This window comes from Psilocybe cubensis, chromosome 10 (genome assembly GCF_017499595.1).
Source record: "Psilocybe cubensis strain MGC-MH-2018 chromosome 10, whole genome shotgun sequence".
Classification (NCBI taxonomy): domain Eukaryota; kingdom Fungi; phylum Basidiomycota; class Agaricomycetes; order Agaricales; family Agrocybaceae; genus Psilocybe; species Psilocybe cubensis.
Window position 1 is genome coordinate 1,727,892 of NC_063008.1, and position 21,670 is coordinate 1,749,561.

At 47.3% G+C, this 21,670-nt stretch overlaps 6 protein-coding genes across 6 annotated transcripts; 3 read left to right on the forward strand and 3 right to left on the reverse strand.

The window, feature by feature from the left end:
• Positions 1–1,593: 1,593 nt before the first annotated feature.
• Positions 1,594–5,269, forward strand: JR316_0010807 (Cytochrome P450 monooxygenase; the record flags this gene model as incomplete). The annotated part of the gene is made up of 10 exons (XM_047896471.1): positions 1,594–1,648; positions 1,696–1,831; positions 1,893–2,081; positions 2,134–2,359; positions 2,456–2,542; positions 2,692–2,941; positions 4,663–4,687; positions 4,745–4,922; positions 5,014–5,126; positions 5,197–5,269. The coding sequence occupies 10 exons, from the start codon at positions 1,594–1,596 to the stop codon at positions 5,267–5,269; spliced, it is 1,332 nt and encodes a 443-aa protein (XP_047744516.1).
• Positions 5,270–7,174: 1,905 nt separating this feature from the next.
• JR316_0010808 (uncharacterized protein) lies at positions 7,175–8,645 on the reverse strand (the record flags this gene model as incomplete). The annotated part of the gene is made up of 5 exons (XM_047896472.1): positions 7,175–7,350; positions 7,422–7,585; positions 7,812–7,887; positions 7,986–8,072; positions 8,201–8,645. The coding sequence occupies 5 exons, from the start codon at positions 8,643–8,645 to the stop codon at positions 7,175–7,177; spliced, it is 948 nt and encodes a 315-aa protein (XP_047744517.1).
• Positions 8,646–9,044: 399 nt separating this feature from the next.
• On the reverse strand, positions 9,045–10,261 carry JR316_0010809 (uncharacterized protein; the record flags this gene model as incomplete). Its single annotated transcript, XM_047896473.1, is given in 6 exon segments — positions 9,045–9,199; positions 9,308–9,430; positions 9,532–9,635; positions 9,649–9,686; positions 9,890–9,912; positions 10,057–10,261. 6 exon segments carry the CDS (start codon positions 10,259–10,261, stop codon positions 9,045–9,047), a joined length of 648 nt encoding a protein of 215 aa, XP_047744518.1.
• Positions 10,262–11,450: 1,189 nt separating this feature from the next.
• JR316_0010810 (uncharacterized protein) lies at positions 11,451–14,538 on the reverse strand (the record flags this gene model as incomplete). Its single annotated transcript, XM_047896474.1, has 7 exons — positions 11,451–11,509; positions 11,654–11,708; positions 11,848–11,911; positions 12,434–12,921; positions 13,035–13,617; positions 13,703–13,851; positions 13,918–14,538. The coding sequence occupies 7 exons, from the start codon at positions 14,536–14,538 to the stop codon at positions 11,451–11,453; spliced, it is 2,019 nt and encodes a 672-aa protein (XP_047744519.1).
• A 2,360-nt stretch (positions 14,539–16,898) lies between these two features.
• Positions 16,899–18,320, forward strand: JR316_0010811 (uncharacterized protein; the record flags this gene model as incomplete). The annotated part of the gene is made up of 1 exon (XM_047896475.1): positions 16,899–18,320. One exon carries the CDS (start codon positions 16,899–16,901, stop codon positions 18,318–18,320), a length of 1,422 nt encoding a protein of 473 aa, XP_047744520.1.
• A 1,747-nt stretch (positions 18,321–20,067) lies between these two features.
• Positions 20,068–21,339, forward strand: JR316_0010812 (uncharacterized protein; the record flags this gene model as incomplete). The annotated part of the gene is made up of 1 exon (XM_047896476.1): positions 20,068–21,339. One exon carries the CDS (start codon positions 20,068–20,070, stop codon positions 21,337–21,339), a length of 1,272 nt encoding a protein of 423 aa, XP_047744521.1.
• Positions 21,340–21,670: the final 331 nt, after the last annotated feature.

Genomic DNA, 21,670 nt, shown 5'->3' on the forward strand with positions numbered 1-21,670 from the left:
GGAATAAAGTTTTACAGTAGCTACTCACGAGCCTTGAGGCGCGCCCTTCGGAGTTTCAATCATTGTCTGCATATGGATTTGGTAGCCCGTGGGAATATCAATGTTGTTCGCGTGGCAGCCTGGCACTGCGATTCGACTTGAATTCGACTCACAAGCAATTGGTGAGAGACCGTTGGACAACAGCGCAGAATCATAGTAGGCAAGTCTTTCTAACTATTTTGCTTGACTCATCCCATTTTGTATGCCATCTAATCCGAGTTATCACTCGATCAGTGTAGTACATCAAAGTTGGCATCCTTCAGCGGCGCTTTATCGTCGTTGTATACCCGTGTTCCTGTTCTTCCAGACTTGGGTGCTAAGCCTTTGAGGAAGTAGCAATTCCTATATCAGACCATGAATCCCAAGCTACGTACATCTGTGTACATTTTGGGGATGGGTACAAAGCAAACGAGGCCACAGACTTAATACGGTAATCATCTTTTACCTTATATGCTGTAGCATAGATATGGACTGCTATATTTGGGGCTTTCCGACTCATTTTACCCCTCGTCCGTTACCGTATTCCATCCTCCCGTTTTCTAAAGCCGTTCCCCGGTGCATTGTGGGTAGGCTTCGCTGTAATGCCTTTTTTACAGTATTCCTCTGATCTGATCAGAACCATTCAGAACGATCGTGGCTGTCGACCGTTGCCTTTTTTTATGGTGGTGTCGTGGTGGGCTGGTAAGATAACTTGATGCGCCAGGCTACTCACAAAGGGATTCAAGGCAAACAAAGCGAACACAAATGAGCTGCCGTGATGGCCGGATGCTCGTCTCTAAATCGGCAAAGGACGGCATTTCGCACGTCGTGCCAAAGGTCGATATGGAGTTGAATCTTCATATTTCTAAAGCTATTTAAACGGATAATAGGGGGAATCATTAAAAATATACAAAACATAATGTGAGTCCTTCATAATTATCAAGAGGTTATTCATGTATTGTATAGCCCAAATCTTTATGCTCATATGATCATGATCAGCTGCGCTACCTCAAATCATGCAGTCGTCCTGTCCGTGCATAATAAAGGGGATCAACTTCTGCGACCATTCTGTTGCTGTATGTTGAAACCGTTGACCTTTGAAGAACCTTCTGGTGCTGCTTGCTCGTTACCACAAGAGTCGTTGAATGTTTCTTCACGGCAGTAGACCTCGGCCAGATTCCTGTGTGTCGGCGGCAGCATCGGCAGGTGTGATAGTAATCTTGCCATTATATCGTCGGGTAGCAAGGTATGAAGGGCTATAAATTATGTCAAGATAGGTATATAGTCGGGATTTGTATGTTTTGCCTATAAAAATGAATATGAGGCAGCATCTCATACGCCTGTCACCTCGTCATAATAAATACTCAATTATCGACTAGCTTACACGTAGCTTTCTTCACCTTGCTTTGTTTGTTAAACAGCATGTCTGGTTCCTCGATTCAGCCAACTACCCTTGTCATATCCATTGCGATATCATGGCTAACCATGAGACTACTGGAAGCTTTCATTTCTAGAAACCGGGAACCATACCCACCTGGACCTCTACCAAAATTTCTAATTGGCAATATACTCGATATGCCGTCCGTCGATTCTCCAAGGGAATTTGTGAAATGGGAAAAAAGTTATAATAGTAAGTTTGTCCTCTGTCCTACTGTGCAGAGCTTGAACTTGTTATAGTCCCTTTGCTCCACGCAGAAGTGTTTGGAACCCATATCCTTATTGTCAATAGTATTGAAGATGCAATTGCTCTATTTGAACGGCCGGAAAGGGCAAGCATTTACTCTGACAGACCAGATTTGCCCATTCTCGATCTGTATGTTTCTTTTCTGATTATATATGGTTATAGTTAATAGATAATTCATGAAAAATCAAAGGATTGGAACCGAGAAGAACATCGGTTTAATGCGTTACGGAGAAAAATGGAGAAGTCATCGGCGGGTCAGTCACCAAAACTTCAACATCCACGCTGCGACACAGTACGAACCAATTCAAACGAGAAAAGTAAGGGACCTACTCCAAAAGGTTCTCGACCGCCCTGATAAATTTTCTGAACACAATAAATGGTAATAGCATAAATTTCTCTCCTCCTATCTTGCTGAGCTTTGGAACTTCTAGGTTTTCAACAGCGGTTACGATGTCCGCAATGTACGGATACGAGGTCAAATCCGTCGATGATCCATGCGTTGCGCTGGCGGATGAGGCGCTTAGACTTATAGCTCAACTGATCCATCCTGGTGGTAGTTTAATAAACCATATTCCTGCTCTCAGACACATTCCAGAGTGGTTTCCGGGCGCTTATTCCAGAAAACTTGCTGCCAGAACAAAACTTCTGAATGAGCAGGTATGGAGACTACCAGTTGAGTACGTAAAGAAATCTCTAGTGAGTAAATTTTCTCCTAAAGTCTACAAGAATAGAGTTTACGTAGTGAATTTTTAGGATGAGGGTACATCCACGCCATCTCTAGTAGCGAATTTCTACGAAAAGAAGCTCGCGTATGGCGCATCCGAAGAGGAGGAGGTTGCAGTTAGAAATACTGCATATACCGCCTATGGAGGTAGCTACATTTATATCACATTGAGAATCTACTATGCTCACTCTTCCTGACAGCTGGATCCGATACGGCAAGCGGATACCCACGCCATTATTGTTTGGCATACTTATGACGTTTTTAGATGGCTGCCATCACCTACGCGTTTGTATACTTAATGACCATACATCCCGACATTCAACAAAGAGCCCGAGACGAAATTGAGAACGTCATCGGAGCGACTCATCGATTACCTACTTTGGTCGATCGTAAATCCTTACCATACGTCGAAGCTATTTACAGAGAGGTATTACGGCTTTACCCACCGCTTCCCCTTGGACTGCCTCGAACAACCACCGAAGATAACCATTATAAGGGATATTACATCCCAAAAGGCAAGAAAATATTCGTGTTGTAAATAGGCAATGCTGAGCACATATACCCTTTGGGCATAGGAAAAAATAAGTGCAGCGCAAGTGCGCAAGTGCAAAACGTGCAAATGCAAGTGCACGGTGGCTGTGCTGCAGTGCAGTGCAAGTGCATTGCGAGTGCATGCGAGTGCACGGTGGCTGTGCTCAAGTGCAGTGCAGTGCGCGCGCAAGTGCAAACATAAAAAAAACGCAAATGCACAGTCCGTTATAGTACACAGCGTCATATACTTGATATACATGATATTTACATAGCTAATCAATGTTGTACCTAGGAGATTGAATATTATTTCTTTGTTTTTGACTTCACTGCCTTTGCTGCAGTCCTATTTTCAGGGATAGGCCTTGGCCTAAGGTTTCTCTTCTCTCCTACTAGGCTCGGTGGGTCGTATAATTTTGACAGAGTTTGGGTTGGTAGGAATGATAGAAAAGCCATGTATCGTCTTAATAAGTAGAGTGAGACCTCCGTGAAGGGCCACCCTTTTCCACTTTATAATAAAGTTGTCTGCCAGTGTTACATGAATGAATATCATCAGTCAACTGCCGTGAAAAATATCAAATAATAGTATATACTTACCTTTGATAGTATATCTGCTGTAAAAATTATGGATGAAGTATTCCCAATCCAACTCTTTCGTTCTCAGACAGCTATCAATTGACGAAGGGATTGAACTAAGTCATTGTCACGGTCTCTGATTCTAGACATGTCAAGCGTCAACCCCCAAAAAGCCTTCCATAGGCACGGTGACACTTGAGTACTATGAAGTAAACATAAGTGCATTCAAGTGCAATGTAAGTGTGTGCAAGTGCAGTGCAAGTGCACGCAAGTGCAATGCAAGTGCAATGCAAGTGCAATGCGAGTGCATGCAAGTGCAGTGCGAGTGCATGAAAGTGCGCGCAAGTGCACGTGAGTGCACGCGAGTGCAGTGCAAGTGCACGCAAGTGCAGTGCAGTGCAAGTGCAGTGTAAAGCAAGTGCATGTGACATAAATGTGACATAAATTAGAAGGTTATCGGAGACGAGTCAATTATTGTATAATTGCCAGCAGAATCCCCAGCTATAAGCATAATTTTTAATGTTACCCGATTTCTTAATCCGAATAGCGGAAGTTTTAGCAGGCAGACATTGTTTTGCTTGATGTAGTACCTCATCATTGTAGAGAGAATATTCAAACTTATTTTCGATTTATTTCGCCCCAAGGTGCCCAGAGAGAGTAAAAAACACTATTCGGGAGAATGGGTATACCACACAGACCGAAATATATAAGTTTTATGTTTTATTTTCCCATACTCCAAGGCACAAGGTGTATTTACAACGAGTTCATTGGTCCTTGTGACGACAGATCACAAGTCCGTGACAACACATCCCTGGCAGTGAAATGTGCCAGAAAATGGCGCACAAACTGTCTGAAGCAAATTTTAGAATAAATAGTCTAACAGAGGTAGTATTCAAAACTCATTCTAGAAGCCAAAATTGTTTATTTGCCTCAGACCTCAGTTGTACGAGCAAAACATGGCATGTTCTCCTCACTCGGCATGCACCGGCACCTTTGTCCCGAGGAAATAATTGTGACATATTCACACACTGTCACGCGCGATGCAAGTGCAGAGTTGCACTTGCATTGCACTTGCATGCACTTGCATGCACTTGCGTGCACTTATTTTTCTATTTGCCCATACCCTTTGTAGGAACAACCGTACTTACAAACATATGGTCAGTAGAAATCATTCTACCAGTAATATTGTTCCTCATTAAGAAGATTAAATACAGGGCAATGTCGTATAATGAGCTGATCCACGAAGAGCCCCATCGCTTCAACCCCGAACGACACATTGGCACGAACGGAGAATTGGATGACAAGCGGATATTTGCCTTTGGTTTTGGGCGCAGGAAAGCAAATTTCTATTCACACAAGTTTTCGTTACCTTATCACTTGATTACAGAGCATGTGTGGGTAAACCCATGGCCAGTAACACGGTGAAGAATCATCTAAAAGTTTATCACCTTCAAGCTATTTCTCACCTATTGTATATTACAAGGCCTGGCTCATGATGGCGTCCATGCTTTATTCGTTCAAAATAACAAGGGCAAAAGACAGTAACGGGAATGATGTCGTAGTAAATGACGAGTTTGAGGATATTGGGATTCTGCGGTGAGTCGGCTTAATCCTGCTTGACCTATTATTGCTCGTGGTCTTATTTTTACTTACATTCCTTTCAAAGGTGCAAGAAAGAATTTAAGTGCCATTTCCATCTTCGCTCCGCCGAGATACTGCAATTAATTGCGGAGACCTGAGAACTACACAAACCTCAATATTTATAAGTAATAGAAGGATAAGTAACGGCAGTTAGTTATTAGCCAGCCCAGCTTTTTCAGTTACAGACTATCTAAAAGAGATTGAAGTCAATTTAGTACAAGGCCAAAAATTGAAAATATATTATGATTTGCCAGTAGGATGGTTGCAACCAGCGACTGAGGCTGAGCGACTCTGATAACGCGTATTCAGACGCACTGCCGGGTCCGTAACGGACGCTCGTGCTGGCTTGGAGACGTTGCCCTCGTCCTCAATTCTCATCCCCCGCCAGTTGTTATCATACCCCAAGACGTTAGCAACGTCCCGGCGGTAAATCACCTCATCAAAAGGGTGGAAGAATCGTGCGCTCTGTCTCTCCTAGACGAGATTAAAAGCAGCCCAAGGGTCTTCCCCTACTACATGGGAGCCCATTTATTAGAAACCGGAACCGAGCGTGTGAAAGTTATTATTCAAATTGTGTAACAAGTGTGGTACTTCAGGATAAGGCAGAACCGTATTTTATATCCAGTTCGCTTCTGTTGGTTCAGTAATAGTATGTTGATCTTATCAGTACTAGGAATGAATACGAGCTTATTTCGGTACAAAAGGATGTGCTTTCAAGGAGGCAACTTGAGGCAGCATCCTCATAGGGTTTGGTGGCATCATGATCGTGTGTGGCAAACTTCTATCACCGTGCTACGATCCTGCGGAGAACCACTAGTTCTAGCATTGAGAAATAGATCAGAAACCTATGTCCATCGACGTCGTACCCGCTATCAACCTCACGCATTCACCTTCACCGATCGATATACCCCGCGGGCTTGCACCATTACTACACTTCTTTTTTGAAAGCTTGAAGGGGCCATACTGTACTGTGTGACATGGATGTGGACTCAGGATGTCAACGGTGTTCTTCCAGTTCCTTTGCGCCACGTAATAGAGACAGGAGACTAAAATTTCTTTCATGTATTGACGCGATTCGCTATTGTATTGCTTTCTTATACTCCTGTTTTTAAAGTAGTTTGAACGTAAATCATAATTTGGAGGGTCGTCGAATTGTTCGATCGATCTTGCTATTGATGAGTCGGATGCCATCCACGTCTCAAGATCGTACATGTATTTTGTGTTTTTCTTCTATTTGAAGTCTGCAGGGGTATATAAAGTGCTGGGAAGGGAGAGGAGGGTCCCCCAGCAAGTCGTTCAACTACCATCTGGTAGGTGTATTTACTCACTGACCGACAAAATATGAAGACAAAGGCTAACCCCTTTTTCTCCATTATAGAAAGTCTCAACTTTACCGCCTTCGTTAGCATCTTCATATTTTCCCCTCCTGAGTGCGCGTAGATCTGACAATGTTATCACCTAGACACATTTAAAGGCCAATAGAAACCACCGCAACATGTTCCGTTCCAGCACCTTGTTCACCGCACTCCTCTTCATAGCCGCCTCGCTCGCAGCGACCTCCACCGCAGCGCCGACAGAAGACCCGAAACCCCAAATCTGCATCAGCGTTTGCTTTGACCAAGAGCAAGGTTGCCCTTCGGGTATGCATGCCGTTCAACGTGGTTCTTGCTGGACTTGTTGCACCAACCAGTAAGCGCTAGTCTTTATGTATACTCCTCGATCCGGGGTAGAATTGTATATAGAGGTGGACTCTTTAAATCGACGACGTTTTTTCTTTTTGGGTTTTTTAGAGAGGAAATGCGAACACTTTTGTCATATGGTATTCTGGTGTGATATAAGGATTTATATAAACTGCTTACGCAGTAAGGCGAAGGGTAGTATTCCAGTTTGGCTTTATACGGTCAAGTTAAATGTTCATAAATATACTACTAGTCCGAATTATATCATGATGATGACAACCAACCATCCAGGATGAGGGCCCACTTCGACTGATCCCAAGAGATTCAAGCAACATTGCCCAAAATTACCAGTTTAGGTACTAGCAAAATCTTGGAATTACCAGGGATCCATACGGTGAAATTATACCCGTAGTCAGGAGGCGGTGACTCGGGCACATCATTCTTCTCGTCCGATGGCTTGCCCTCATTCGAGTCAGTTCTAATGAGAAGGTTTTTCACGCCTAAAATGAGAAAACAATGCCATAGTGACAGTTTAGAAGAGAAATGAAGGAAAGTGCTGTGTGACACGTACATAGACATGTCGTTGTAAGCGCAAATACGAATGTAAGCATTATTATTAATAGGTCTGCCTTCACCCTCCCGCTAGATGAGAATCGGGTCCTGGCGTAATAAAACGCATAGCCTTCATACACAACTCCCACTGTGGGGCGGGCAATTAGCCACTCTCGTGTCAGCCTGACAAAAGAGAGAGAGGAAAAGAAATAAAGAGGGGAACGTACAGATGTTGATGAAGATGCATGTGCACATGTTGGTAATGTGTACTTTAGTAGTGGGAGTATGCCTTGAATTGGATCTAGGATTCGCATTTTTGTATCGAAATCCAAGCCTTCGAGATGTACGATGGGTTAACGTGAGCTGTTAGTAGCTGGTCTTTGCATGTAAAGGAAAAAGGTAGACTCACGGAGATGCTAAAATCATGAGAGCCAGTATTACACATACCTCATAGACAGCATAGATAATGACCTGTGTGATCTCCGCTGGATATAACAACGTAGAATCAAAATGGAACGTAATGTTGAATCAGTAAGTACTCAGATGGCAGTCTCTTCGACAGCCTGAAATCAGACAGACACACCTTTCCCCTTGCTCCATTGGTCTAGAGTAAGCTGAATCTGCATGTACACCATTGATAAGAGCAAAAACTCTGGCATACTCGCTAGAACTGTTCATAGAAACGCAAAACAAGACCTCGTCAACAATTGCGTCTGAGTCAATGCCAGTGTACACTCCTGGTACCGTCACCTAGAGACACACTGTATCTGTAAAAATTGCAGGATAAAGAACACTTACAGTAGTGCAAAATCCGGCGAACTTCCGCCGACAACTTGACGTCCGACTCAGAGGCTGCCAATGCTGGCTTGATATCCCTACTAGCGTTCCCAGGACACGAGCCAGACACAGGGAGACGCTGCGGTTTTTCGTTCGCATCGTACGACGGCTCACACTCTCCCTGGTTACCAATGGATGCATGGTCTGCCAGTGCTGCCTCAATCTCTTCAATAGCGTTCCCAGGACCCGGTTCAGACACAGAGAGCCGCTGCGGCTCTTCGACTACATCATCCGACGGCTCACATTTTCCTTGGTCAACGGTGCTCGCGTCTTCAACGGTATCAGGCTCAGCCTCTACATCGTAGCTGTTAGAGGTATAGGCGCGCTCGGGCGCGATGGATTCGAACGTATCATGTTGCTCAGAGTTCTCGTCTGCAGCCGCGGGGTTCGGGAGGATCACAGCCATTGAGGGCCAGATGTCGATGTTTACAGTTCTGTGGTGTTCTGTGGTTTGGTGTGGTTAAAGCTTCGAGAAGAGAATTAGATGCTGTACTAGGCAGAGCCTGGGGGGTGTTCACTCCGTAGAAACGGGATCATATCAATGGGAATCCATCTGAAAGCTATTAATAGCACTAACAATGATTCAAATGTTCGTGTAGAAGGGTAGCCATCTGACTCCCGTTACAGTGTTGGTCTTGGTAGGCAGCATTGATGTTTGAAGTGAGAAAAATAACAAAAAGAGAGTATTAAAAAATTGTACTACTCGGGATGAGATCATGATTCATGATACCTCAATTACTTATGCGATTCCGAGAAATTCAAGCAACATTTGAAGTTCGTCGACTAGTAGTTGTGGTACTAATGTTTAACAACCGATTTTTACTATCACGACTTTGGCATTCCAGGGGACCCAAATGCTGACGTTGCACCCGCCACCCGACGGTATAGACATATTCTCCTCACCGTCTAAGCGCTGGTACACTTTCAAGTTCTCTCGTTCACTGCGAAGAATTTTCGCGCCTACAAAAAGAAAAGAAAATAAAAGACACGGTAAAAGTAGTCCGATGGTATTGTTAGCAAGAAATTCGCCGTCACAGGGGTAGGGCGAGGTGGGAAGGGTGAACGTACATGTGTATGCCGTTCCGAGCGCGAATACAAAGACGGGTACAATCATCCCCCGAGGTATATTGGCACCTGGCGAAATTTGGCTGTTGGGAAAGAGCAGCACAAAGGCAGCATAGCCGGCTCCCACTGCAAAATTGAAAAAAAATCCAAGGCGCTCGCGTCAGCTTATTCTCTTGAAACAATGGGACATAGAAGAGGATAAACCGCCCAGAGGACAGCGAACGTACCGGCGTTGATGACGATGCACGTTTGCATGTTGGTGATGTGCACGGCAGTGGGGATGCGTAGATGGTTAGAATTGGGATCTGTAGTCGTGTATCGGAACCCGATTCTTTTAAACGTACGATTTGTTGTTGCTTTTATCAGTAGGTGGCCTGAATATCTACGCGCTAGGGAAGAGGTAGACTCACGGAGATGCCAAGATCAAAACACCTAGTATCACAAACAGCTCATAGAACATATACACAACCTGTATCGTTTTGACTGCAAGGAATAACATCAAATAGGTGTTAGCACCACCTCCCTCCACTCTCTTTAACAGTCACCAAAGAGCCATGGACGGCCCTGTAAAAAATAAAGACATACCTTCCCCTTTGTTCCATTCCACACTAAAAAAAATCTCCAGAATCACCGCCGCGAAGAATAAATACTCCAGGAGAAATGCAACACCTTCCGGACATTAGATAGATAGAGTAAAGCGAGTCAATGCGTACCCTCCAGTATCGCACACAGAGGCAAGCTGAATTACTCACAGTACGGTATAACACGCCGACCGTGACGCGCCAAATCGATGGCTTCTGATTCCGTTTTCGACGACATCCCATAGCGCTCGTCACCAGCACCGAGACCAAGTCCAGATTCAACATGCCCAACGGCATCTGTACCCCCCACAACGGGCGGGGTCGAACCTTCCGTCCCCAGGACCCGTTTCTTATCACCTACAAACACAGTGTCCATCGAGCGCCGAAGTATCGATGGTCAGATATTCCAATGTTTTACGATGTGCTAGCAAGATGGTGATGGGACCGTTTCCGTTCAAATCGCTGCCCAGTAAGGCCACTACTTGACTCATAAACGGGATCCAAATAGTCCGTGCGCTGTACAGCGTGCAATGTGCAATGTACAGCTGACAGCACCAACGATCAATCGCTCTAATGTACCAGTCACATCACATCTGATGTAGTTTCAGGAAAGCTTGATTTAGAGCCGTTTAATCTGACCAGGCAAACTCAAGCATTCAGCTGAAAACGAAGAAAATGAGAGAGAGAAAAAGAAAGAAAACATACTCTTTCAAAGATTCAAAAATCCAAAAATCCGAAAATCCAAAACGAATTCACAAAAGGTACAAATGAAAAACGAACCAATGACCAATGGGAAAAAAAATGAATAACGATAATTTACAACCAACTACTACGTATCACTAACACTTAAACACTAACACTATCGCTATCGCTATCACTAACACATAACAATGTACCTACGTAACTACGTAAACAATCCTTATTGCAAAAAAAACAAAAAACAAAAATTTGAGGATACGATCCTCGAAAGTGGTACGGGGCAGGCATAAGGGTACAGCTTTAAGCAGTACGCAGCAATGGTATGCGGTATATGGGGGGAGGATAATGAAGGGAAAGAGAACGGAAAAACGGAGTCGAAAAAGGCAGAGAGACTGGGAGGGAGAGAGAGGACGGGAAGACTACGGATGCAAAGAAAGGATGAAAGAAGGAAAGAAGGAAAAAAGATCAAGAGCAATAAGCCAAAAAGAAAAAAGAAAAAACCAAAAGATAATGAATAAGTTAACACCACCGACAAAGCGAGCGAGGATATCCATTCATCGCCCGTGCCCGTGGTCGTGCTCATGTTATGCACGCGCCCGCGCCCGTGGTCGTAGTCACGCTCATGTGGGTGCGCCATAGTCGTAGTCGTATTAGTTGTAGCCGCCGTAATCCAATTCCCACACCAAAAAGTATGAACAGACGCACGCACGCACGCAATGAAAAAATGACTATTCATTCTCCCAAGGATTCTCCCAAGGACGGGTGACGGGTGACGGAAACACCAATAAGCCAATAAGGAGGGGGTACCACGCGTCGCTGTTTCCACACCCTCCAACAACTCCAACTCCAACTCCAACCAACCATCATCAATCATCATTCTCCTGCTCCATAGCCTCCCTCTCCAACTTCTTCTTCATCGCGCTCACTATATCACCACCAACAACAACAACATCCAAAATATGGAGCGAGAGACAAGGAAAGAAAGGAAGAAATGAAAGAAGAAAGAAAGAAGCTAGTCAGAACCTCCTCTAATCCATCAACGATAAAAATATAAAAAAAAAAAACGCACCATCTCTTGAAATTTGACCAGACGACATCCATCCATCGGGGTATGCACTCACAATCTACAAAAATCAAAAACCAAAAATGCGTCGATAGACGAGCAAAAAAGGCAGAAAAGCAAGGACAAACAAATGAAAAGAAACGTATATTAGCTCCCCATCACAACACACAACAAACCAAAGCATTAGCATTAGCACGCACCTTTTGGTACAACACCTTCCTCAACCCCTGATCGCTGATCTGCACCACGGATCCTTCCAACGAGCTACGAGAAATGCGTGTGAGTACAAGGCTGAGGCGGGAAGCAAGGCGCGGGAAAGGAGGGTAAAGGGGGGAAAGGAGGGGACATGTAAAGACAAGAAAAGAAAAGGGAAGCGAAGGCCATCCCTAAACCTCACACCCCCAAATCCAAAATCCAAACAAACAACGAAGAAGTCATAATTGCACGGGAACGAGGGAGTGGGTCCCCATCCGCGTGTGAAGTTCCAAGTAAGAGGGTGAACGCACACACAAGCGCCAAGTATACCTGATATGGCAATCGAATGACCATATGTGGGAAGAAAGAAAGAAAGCTTCGAGATCTACACTCCCCCAAGACTAAGAGCGGGTGCCAAGTGCCAAGTGCCAAGGACGTAGTACGGAAACTGGTGACATGTCCAAAACCACGCCCATCCATCCATCCCATACGACATACAACATAAAAAAGAAAACGAAAACGAAAACGAAAACAGAACCAGAACCAGAACCAGAAAAAAAAAGAAAAACAAGGGAAAGAGGAAAGACTCACTTCTTCTCATTCTCCAACCGACAACACTCATTGCTCAACAACACAAGCTCCCAGACAATATTCTTCATCTGCTCCGTCATCCTATACCGTCTCGCAGGCGGATTATTCCCATGCTCTCTCTCCTTCCCCTCCTTCCCTTCCCCTTTCTCTTTATCCTTATCCTTATCCTTCTCTTTATCTTTATCTTTATCTTTATCCTTATCCTCCTGTGTCCCAGAAGGCCCATCAACATCCATCTCCTCCGTCCCATGCCTCGTCGGCGCCTCACTCCCCGTTCCCGTCCCTTCATGTCCACCTGCAGCGCCGCCGCCGCCAGCAGCCTTGATCTTCTCCTGTCTTTTATCCCATGCGACGACGTTGCGCTCCCACTCCTCCTTGGCGCGCTCGAACCCGTCGTCTGCGAGCTGCTTGAGCTGCGCGAGGAGTGTGTCTTGTCGCTCGGTGAGCAGTGCGAGGTGGTCGGAGAATACAGTGCGTTTAATGAGTTTCTGTATTGATAAAGGGTGAGATGAGATGTGATCAATAGCAGATGAGCGAACAGATAGAATGAATAAGAGAGAATAAAACAACACGGATATGAACATGAACATGAAAAACTCACCGTCATCGTAAACTTATTATACGGAAACAAATTCGGCATCAACGAAAAAAAATCATCATCATACTCATCCAGCTTAATCGCCAACACCGCCATGCGCGCGAGCGGCGCCTTGAGCGCCGGCGGGAACTTGCCCTTATTCTCCCAGTTCTCCTTCTTAATCAGCTCGCGCATCTCCTTGAGCGCGGCTTGCAGAGACGGGTGGAAGAGCGTCTCGTCCACAACGCGTTTACGCTTGCCTGTCTCTGTGATAAAGCTATTCTGCCGCTTACGCTTCTGGCCCCCGCCTGCGAGGGGAGGTGGGAGGAGTGTGTGTGGCGGCACGTCCGGTGCGCCGCTTGTGGATATTGATGTCGAAGCAGTAGCAGCGGATTTGGCGCCGTTGACGCTGGTGGAAGTGGATCCTACGGGTGCGGAGATGGATGTGGATGCGGATGTGCCGGGTTCGGCGTCGATGGTGATAGGTGCCTCGCGGGTGCCCTCGATGCTCTTCCCCTTGTGCGCCGTGGTGGGGAGTGCCGCGGACAGCGAAGGCGGCAGGCCCGTTGCGAACGAAATCTTTTTCGATTTGGGCTTCTTTGGTGTCCTGCACAGGCGACGGTAGCGTGTGAGGGAGATGAGTACGATGAGCATGTGGATGGGGGTAGAAAGGAGTAGAGGAATAGACGCACTTGTCTTTGAGCAGCGCGACTTCGCCGCTGGAGACGTAGAACCCCTGTTGCTTCGTCTGCGCGAAGAACTGGCGCTCGTCGACAGCGAGCTCCGAGTCGTCGATGAACGGGTCCGTCGTGTCGTAGTACTCCGACGCCGGGTTCTTTTTCTATCACACACAAACACACAGCGCACCATAAGCCCAACGAACAGAGTCGCAACAACGACAACGCACCTTTTTCTTCTTCTTCGTCTTCCCCGGTCCGGCACTCGCACTCGCCCCGCCCTCATCCTCCTCGTCATCCTCATCGCTCGAGTCGGGCACAGCGCGCTTCACCACCACAGGCGGCGTCGGCGGGCGCTGCCCCGTTTCCTTCGCCTGGCGCCGGATATCGACCTCGTAGTTACTCGGGCCGCCGAGACGGATCTCGAGGCGGATCGTGCGGAGGGGGATGACGGGCGGGGGCGGGGACGGCGATGGGGAGCGCGGGCGCGGGGGCTTTGTCGAGCGTGGTTTCGCGGACGACGCGGGTTTCAGTGTTGTTGTGGAGGCGGAGGCGGAGGGTGAGGGGGCGGCAGCGGAGGACGGGGGTTTGGTGAGTGGTGACGAGGGCGTGGGGGCGGCGGAGTCGGCGGCGGCGGTGGGGGTTGTGGCTGGGGGAGGAGCGGAAGAGGAGGCGGAGGAGGGCGGGCCATGGGAGGGGCCGGGAGAGTCGGGGGAGGGAGAGTGGACGAGGAGCGGGATGGAGACGCTGGAGGGCTGAGCGTGGACGACAGGGACGGTGGGGACGGCGAAGGAGGAGCGGCGGCTTGTGGCGGGGGACGGCGAGGGCCGCATCTCGACATCGGAGGCCATGGTGTGCTAGGTGGAAGGGATGGGGACTGGGACGATGGTGATGATGATGATGTGGAAGAATGCCGAATCGGGAGAGGGCAGCCAACATGTTTGAACAACTCTCATCCCTTCTTTCCTCCGCGGAATTCTTCCCCCGCAAATTTTTTTTCTCTCTTTGGGCCGTGCCATCCTTGCCAAATGGTGACGCGACAACGCACGGACACACAACATCTCAGACATTCTCCGCGTGGGAACCCTCAAACCCACTCTCATTGGCTCGGCCTTGCCCGTGGAAGACACATACCCCAATCAACAAAATGGATCATTGAGCTCTTTATCCTGCGTCTTGTTGTCGAGGCCCAGAGAAAGCCTTCTCAAAGTTGAACCGGTCAATAACGGTGTACATTCAGCCTAGTCCATGCTCCAGTCATAACTATGTCTATCTGCACGACTTATCCTAACTAACTCATCTCATCTCAGCAACATAGTATTGACCATGGCAGTTCAGTCTCCGAGCTAGCGTTCAGCATAGTTTCAGAGGTCTCGCTATTGGATTGCATGTGCTGAGTTGCTCGACATCGCTGCTGGATGATGGTTGACCCAGATATCTGTAAGTATATGCGCATATATGCCATCTATTTCTCACTGTTATAGTTTCTTGTCAGGACATAGCGGTACACACACCATCTTGTGCTGAATTTAAGTACAGTGACGACCTAAAACTCTGGAACAATGTAATTCAAGGACCTCTACTCACTTGGTTTGTCCTCGCGGTACTGTCGATACCACATCACAGAATACATTCTCACAGATATCATTTAACCTTCTGTGACGCGCACGACAGAGGACCCTCGCGTCTCCTCAGACATCATATATCAAGGTCCTGTCAAGACTGTTTATGGTGGCACACCTCGGGTTCGATGGCGAGGCAATTTCGCCTTTCACATCAATCTCACGCAAACTCATTTGTAGTTGTGTCCCTCTTCCTAGCCCTACTGATACTGTGCCTCGATACTTCTCTTTATCCAGTCCTCCGACTCGTATGGTCATAGACTCTTCGTTTCGAAGCCTCCTAGAAACGAGGGAACTGAGAGGAACGAAAAACAACTTGATGGCCCGAAACACGCGCTTTTGATCAGAAGTGCATTAAAGAAGTTTTTCTCAAGATTCAATGGGAGTTCTAATGAACATCGTAAGTGGAAGTTATCTTGCTCGCTCTCAAGTTATGCGCAGATAAGGATGGTTGCTCCCTCATCGTTGAGTGAGGAAACGTCCTGCACGTTTCGGCTCACCCGTTGCAATTTACATTTGCGCAGACAGGATATCCAGGAAGAATTAATTCATGCATTGGGCTACAATAAAACGTTTGCTCACTCCAATTGGAAACCATGTCGGCATCAGAATGATCAATGAGAGCTCAGTTAAATCCCAAACACCAACAACTACATACGAAACTCTGACTCTCACACAAAACATCCTTTCAAAGTACACACTCAGGAATCAGCAAATTTCAATGTACCCATGCGCCAACAAAGATCTTTCGCGGGACAACCGACAAAGATAGACACGCATCTATAAGAATATCTCAGCTCATTGTATTAAGCATACGGTACTCAGGCTGGGTAGGTGCTACACCATGTGGAGGGTGGGAAGGGGGGGATCAATCAGATGGTTGCTTTCGGGCGTCTAAAAATGATTGCCCTCCGTCTTGCGATCATGTTTACATCTGCCCATCCATCCACACTGCGACGATGATCATTGATCCTCTCTGGACTGTTGAATTTGTACTCACGTCAATGAGTGAATGATGTTTGTAATAGCAGAAAGGTGCGGGGCTGGATGGATATTTGTTCTTTACGACATTTCTAAACGGTGAACCGGCAGATGAGAATGACTTTTAATGTTAAGAAATACGACAATGTCAGCTCAAACTACACTCATTCGTCCCATCCCACTTCACACCACCACACGCATGTTTCCGGCACATCATCTCCAAAAAAGGTGGCTTGACAACACCACATGCACCCCCAGAAACCTCCAACTGTTCTCCGTATCCTATGAACGATCTCATTCTCAACACAGAATGCATCACAACAAGTTGGTTGGCACAACTTCGTATCCAGTCGGGGGGGGTAAACGCTATATCTACACCCAGAACTAGAAGTCGTTGCTTGTTAAGATTCCCCACAGAACTGCGGCGGCGTTAATTAACTGAACTGTATAGATACTTAGCGCCGAGCGCCATTGACAACGTTTAATTTTCGACTCGCAGTTCAGCGCTAATCTGATCCCTAGAATAACCGATAACCCGGCGTTGTGACTACCGAGGTACGTTGTTTGCGTGGTTTTTTAGAGTATAGGCTTGTGTACTTACGGTTATTATGCTGCGTGTTAGTGATAACATGTCGCTTTCTGTAACAGAACCAACAGCGCTTGGTTTACCCTTCACCAGCGCTACGATCCCTGCTATCGCCCACCCCACCTCAACCACCCATATATCGCCCAACCACTCCATTCATTCGGTTCCCATCGCCAAGAGCTCGCAGTCTTTCTCCTCCTCCTCCAGCAGCAGCAGCGCCGTGTTCATGCACCTCTTCGCAGGCTCCGGGACCGCACTCTCACTCCTCTTCCTCTTTGGAATATACCACCTCCTACAACATGCCCTCGCCGCGTGCCGCCGCCGCCTTGGCCATCGCCATTATCACCGCTCGGCGACCCAGCGCACGAGTATAAATGACCTGAAAAAGAGGATGCAGATGTACGGTCGTCTCGCGAGCCCTGTCCCTTTCCCTGTGAATGTGGATGTGGCTGGTGAGCAGCGCGGTGATCATGATAGCCGTGACGCAGGTGCGGACGATCGGGAGCGTGAGCGGGGGCGGGACTTGTCTAGTGCTAGTGTCGAAGATAGGGAACAACAAAGTTCAGCGCATGAGGACCGCGATGAGGATATCGAGGCTCAGGCCGGCATGCGCAGCGCGTTCGCGTATGCGGGTGGCGTTGAAAATGGAGGCGGGGGCGGGGGCGCCGCCGCCGCTGCCGCGCTGCAGGTATGCATATACCGCCTCGAGGCGCGCGTGCGGCACCTCGAACGCGTGCTCCACGAAAGCGCCGGCGGTGCCAATACCAGTACCAGTACCAGTACCAGTACCAGTACCACTGCGAATGCGAGTGCGAGTGCGAGTGCGAATAGGAATACGAGTGCGAGTGAGATGCGCCCGGGATCAGTGGCGATTGCGGTGCATGCGCGGGCTGCGACGCCAATTCAACGTTTTATTGGCATGGACGCGGACGCGGGTGCGGGAGGGGCACCGCAAATGGATGCAAGGACGCGTGCAGGCGCTAGCGCTGGGTTTGGCGCTGGAACTTTCGAGTCTGCTTCTGCTACTGCTTCTGCTACTGCTGCTCCTTCAACTTCAACTTCAACTTCAAGTTCCATGACACGCGTACCCTCAATTTCACACGCACAAGAGAATACTAGCAACGCGCGAAGTGCCGCAGAAGAAACAGCACCCGCACCCGTACCAGCACCAGCACCAGCACCAGCACCAGCACCAGCACCAGCACCATCACCATCACCGTCCCCATCTCCAGAGCCACCAACAGCAAACGCAAGCGCTCTGAGCTACACTGCCGTGACCCATACGCGCCATGTGTCCACCGCAGAGAGTGTAGACTCACACTCCATCGGCAGGCGCAGCTCCCCGCCGGAGTACCGCTCGCGAGAGGGGTCGGTCATAACTGCGCGGAGTTTCGTTGGTGTTGAGGGGAGGCCGCCTTCGTCCAGTCACGGATGGACAGTGTAATGATCAGTCGTGGATGAGTTGATTTGAGGTTTGTGAGAGATTGCAAGTGGGGAAGAGGGAGGAGGATTTGGTTGGCGAGGTTATATGGATGCGGTAGGCAGGTGTATCCGCAGTTTGGGATCGTCGCGCTTGGGAATTGTCATGGACTCGAAATTACCCCGGAACTGTTCAACGTTCAACCATCACCAGATCTGAGAGTTGATATCTCGGAATGAAAGGAGCCCAAAATGGCTTTCGGCGCTTAACAGTTTGCGAGTCAAGTACTCGACGATTTATTTTTTGGGATAAAGTTGAGCGCTGAGCACCGGAATGTTTTGATAATTTGAATCTTTTTTTTTTGCTTCTTGGATACCGTAACAGCTGAATAATTGTTTGAAGGAAATTTATAGTATATAGTCGATCTAATTTTTTCAAGAAAATATGTGCATTAATGTGACCGTATTTCATTTGCACACTATACCTTATTATCCCCATCCTTGTAGTACCTGTCGTTCAAGATACCAAAGCAGCATATTAGATTTAATTAATAGAAGTTCGAATAATTTGTACAGGTAGTATCTTCAACCAATCAGCGCATGCACTAGTGTACAACAAAGCTTTAAATCACAAGGATTGGATACGGTAGCTTCAACAGAATCAGAAGTTGAACTAGTCGGCAATTTGCAAACACCAATAGACAAGACCTTTCCACGAAACTGGGTCCTAGAATAATCGAACGATTCTGTCGTGTGTCATGCAAAAAAAATCTTGAGCAATTTATGCGGGTAAAAGGTCTACAGATCAGTTTGAACACATGTACTGACGGCTGTGAAAATGTGATATCAAAATTCCTTTATGATTTTTTGTGATCAAACACACAGCCAGGCTTTTATGTTTATACGTTCATCCTTGAATGATACAGGTAAAACAGAAAAAATGTTCTCGAAAATTCTTCTAGGAATCAGTCCGGCGAGACGCAATGGGCGGGATGAGTAGATTTTGGTATATATTAAATCTATACTAGGATGGACCAACTGCTGCAGTGTACAAATAACGATCTTTGGCAAGGCAACTAACAAAAATAGACTTGCATCAGGAAAATTTCAGTGTAGGATAGTAAACGTCATAGGCAACGATCTTCATTCAGACTGATGTGGGGATGCAAATGGGATCAACAATTGAGCAATCTTTCGGGCGCTTAAAAAAGATTCCCCGGCACTGCTCCCGGCATCACGTCTATCTATGCACATCCGCTTGAACAATCATTAATGCTCTCATTACAAGGCATATTGCATGTCAGTGCATGCTTTTCAGTTGGAAGAAATGCACATGAATCATTTCCTATGACAAATCCTGAATGGTGAACCCAGAAAAAAGCAAGAAAAAAGTCAGTTTTCGAGCAAAGCATCTATCTGCATCTATCACATCCTTATTTACTCCTTTTTTACATCACACCCACCAAAACAAACATCGAAATCCAACATCATTTGAAAAAAGTGACTTGACAACACACGAACTGCAACCCCAAAACCTCCTTGAACTGTTCTAGGTATCCTATGAACCATCTCTGAACAGAATCAAACAAGTTGGTTGGTACAACATATCCAGTCAAGTAATGGTATATCTACACTAGAAGTTGCTGCGTTGTATGATTCCCCAGAACCGCAGCTGCACACACAGCTCCGATTTTGAGCGCCAAAGCTTCTCTCGTTCAGCGCTAATTTGGTCCTTAAGCATCCCAGAGATATCTTCGCCGTACCACCAAGGTATGTTGCTTACGCCATGCCTCCTCAGAGAACTGATTTGTGTACTTACACTTACGCCGGATGTTAGGAATAAGATGCCGTATCTTTCAGCAAAAGTATCAGAGCTTCCCTTACCCTTATCCAGCGTTCATATTGCAGTCTATGGAGACACCGAGACAATCTCACAGAACCACCTCTCCTACACCTTTACAAGTACAACATATCTACCTCAGATAACCCATCAATCTTCTACAAGTTTGAAGGTATTAGATATTTTCAGCACACCTACATCCGCCTCATCATTTTTTTCCACCGTCTCATCTGCCTCCATCACCACCTCAACGGCTTCAGCACTACCAAGCAACTACCCCATTACAAGTCCTAACGTTAGGGACACGCAGCCTTTAGGGTCCTTCTTCAGTGCCAACGGCATGTTCCCGCACCTCTTTGCTGGTGCCGGGACCGCCGGCGCATTCCTCCTTCTCCTCGCAGCGTATCAACTCATACAACACGCCCTCGCAGCGTGCCGCCGTCGCCGTCGCCCCCCATCAATCCAGCTGGCTGGCATACAAAACATGAAAAAGCAGATGTATGGTCGACTTACAAGCCGCCTCTCCGAGAATCGCAATGATAATCGGGACTCCTCTGTAGAACAGGAGGAGCACCGCGACAACGATATCGAAGCCCGGGCCGCGCGTGCCGAGGATGGAGGCGCCGTCGCGCTGCCTCTCACGCTGCAGATGTGTGTTAGCCGCCTCGAGGCGCGTGTGCAGCACCTCGAACGCGTCCTCGAAGGGCGCACTGGTGGTGCGAGTGCAATGCGTCCGATCTCAGTAGCAATCGCAGCGCAGGCTCGAGTTCCGACGCCAGCTCAATGCTCGACTGGAATGAACACGGATATTGAAACGGAAACAGCAACAGAAATTAACAGGAGGATTGTTACGGGTATGGAACACGGGAGTACTGCGCCTAACGCTGCTAGTACTGCAGAGCTCACCACACCTTCCGTGGTGCGCGCACCCTCGATTTCGCAATGCAGGGAAGATAGTGTGGCCCAATGCGATGCCTCACCAGCAACCGCATCTCCACAGCCGACTATAACGAGCTTGAGCGCTTTGAGTTACACTACTGGTACCCGGCGCGAGTCGCGTGCAGAGAGTGTGGACTCCATCAGCGGACGCAGCTCACCACCGGAATATCGCTCGCGAGAGGCGTCTCTGGTAGCTACACGCAGTCTTATAGATGAAAGGCCTTCTTCGTCACGGTCAAGCACTGGTACAGCCAATCGGGCATGAAATCGCGAGAGATATGGACAAAGATGACTTGTTTGGCGAGGTGTATGTTAATGGATAAGGCATTATACTAATGGCTGGTGCAGGTAGACATCCGCAGCTTCTCTCTTCTTAGATACCATAACAGCCGGAAACCGGTTAGAAGGGACTGCATATATACCCAACCTGATTTACTAAAAAGTTACAAGTACATCACCGAGTCACTATGTGCCATTTAATTTACCCTCTATGCCATATTATACCCGTCTTCTGCGTACCCCTCGTTCATCGTTCAAAGTATCATAAAAGTATGCAAGATTTAACCAACAAGAGTGCGAACATTGTGAATTCTTAG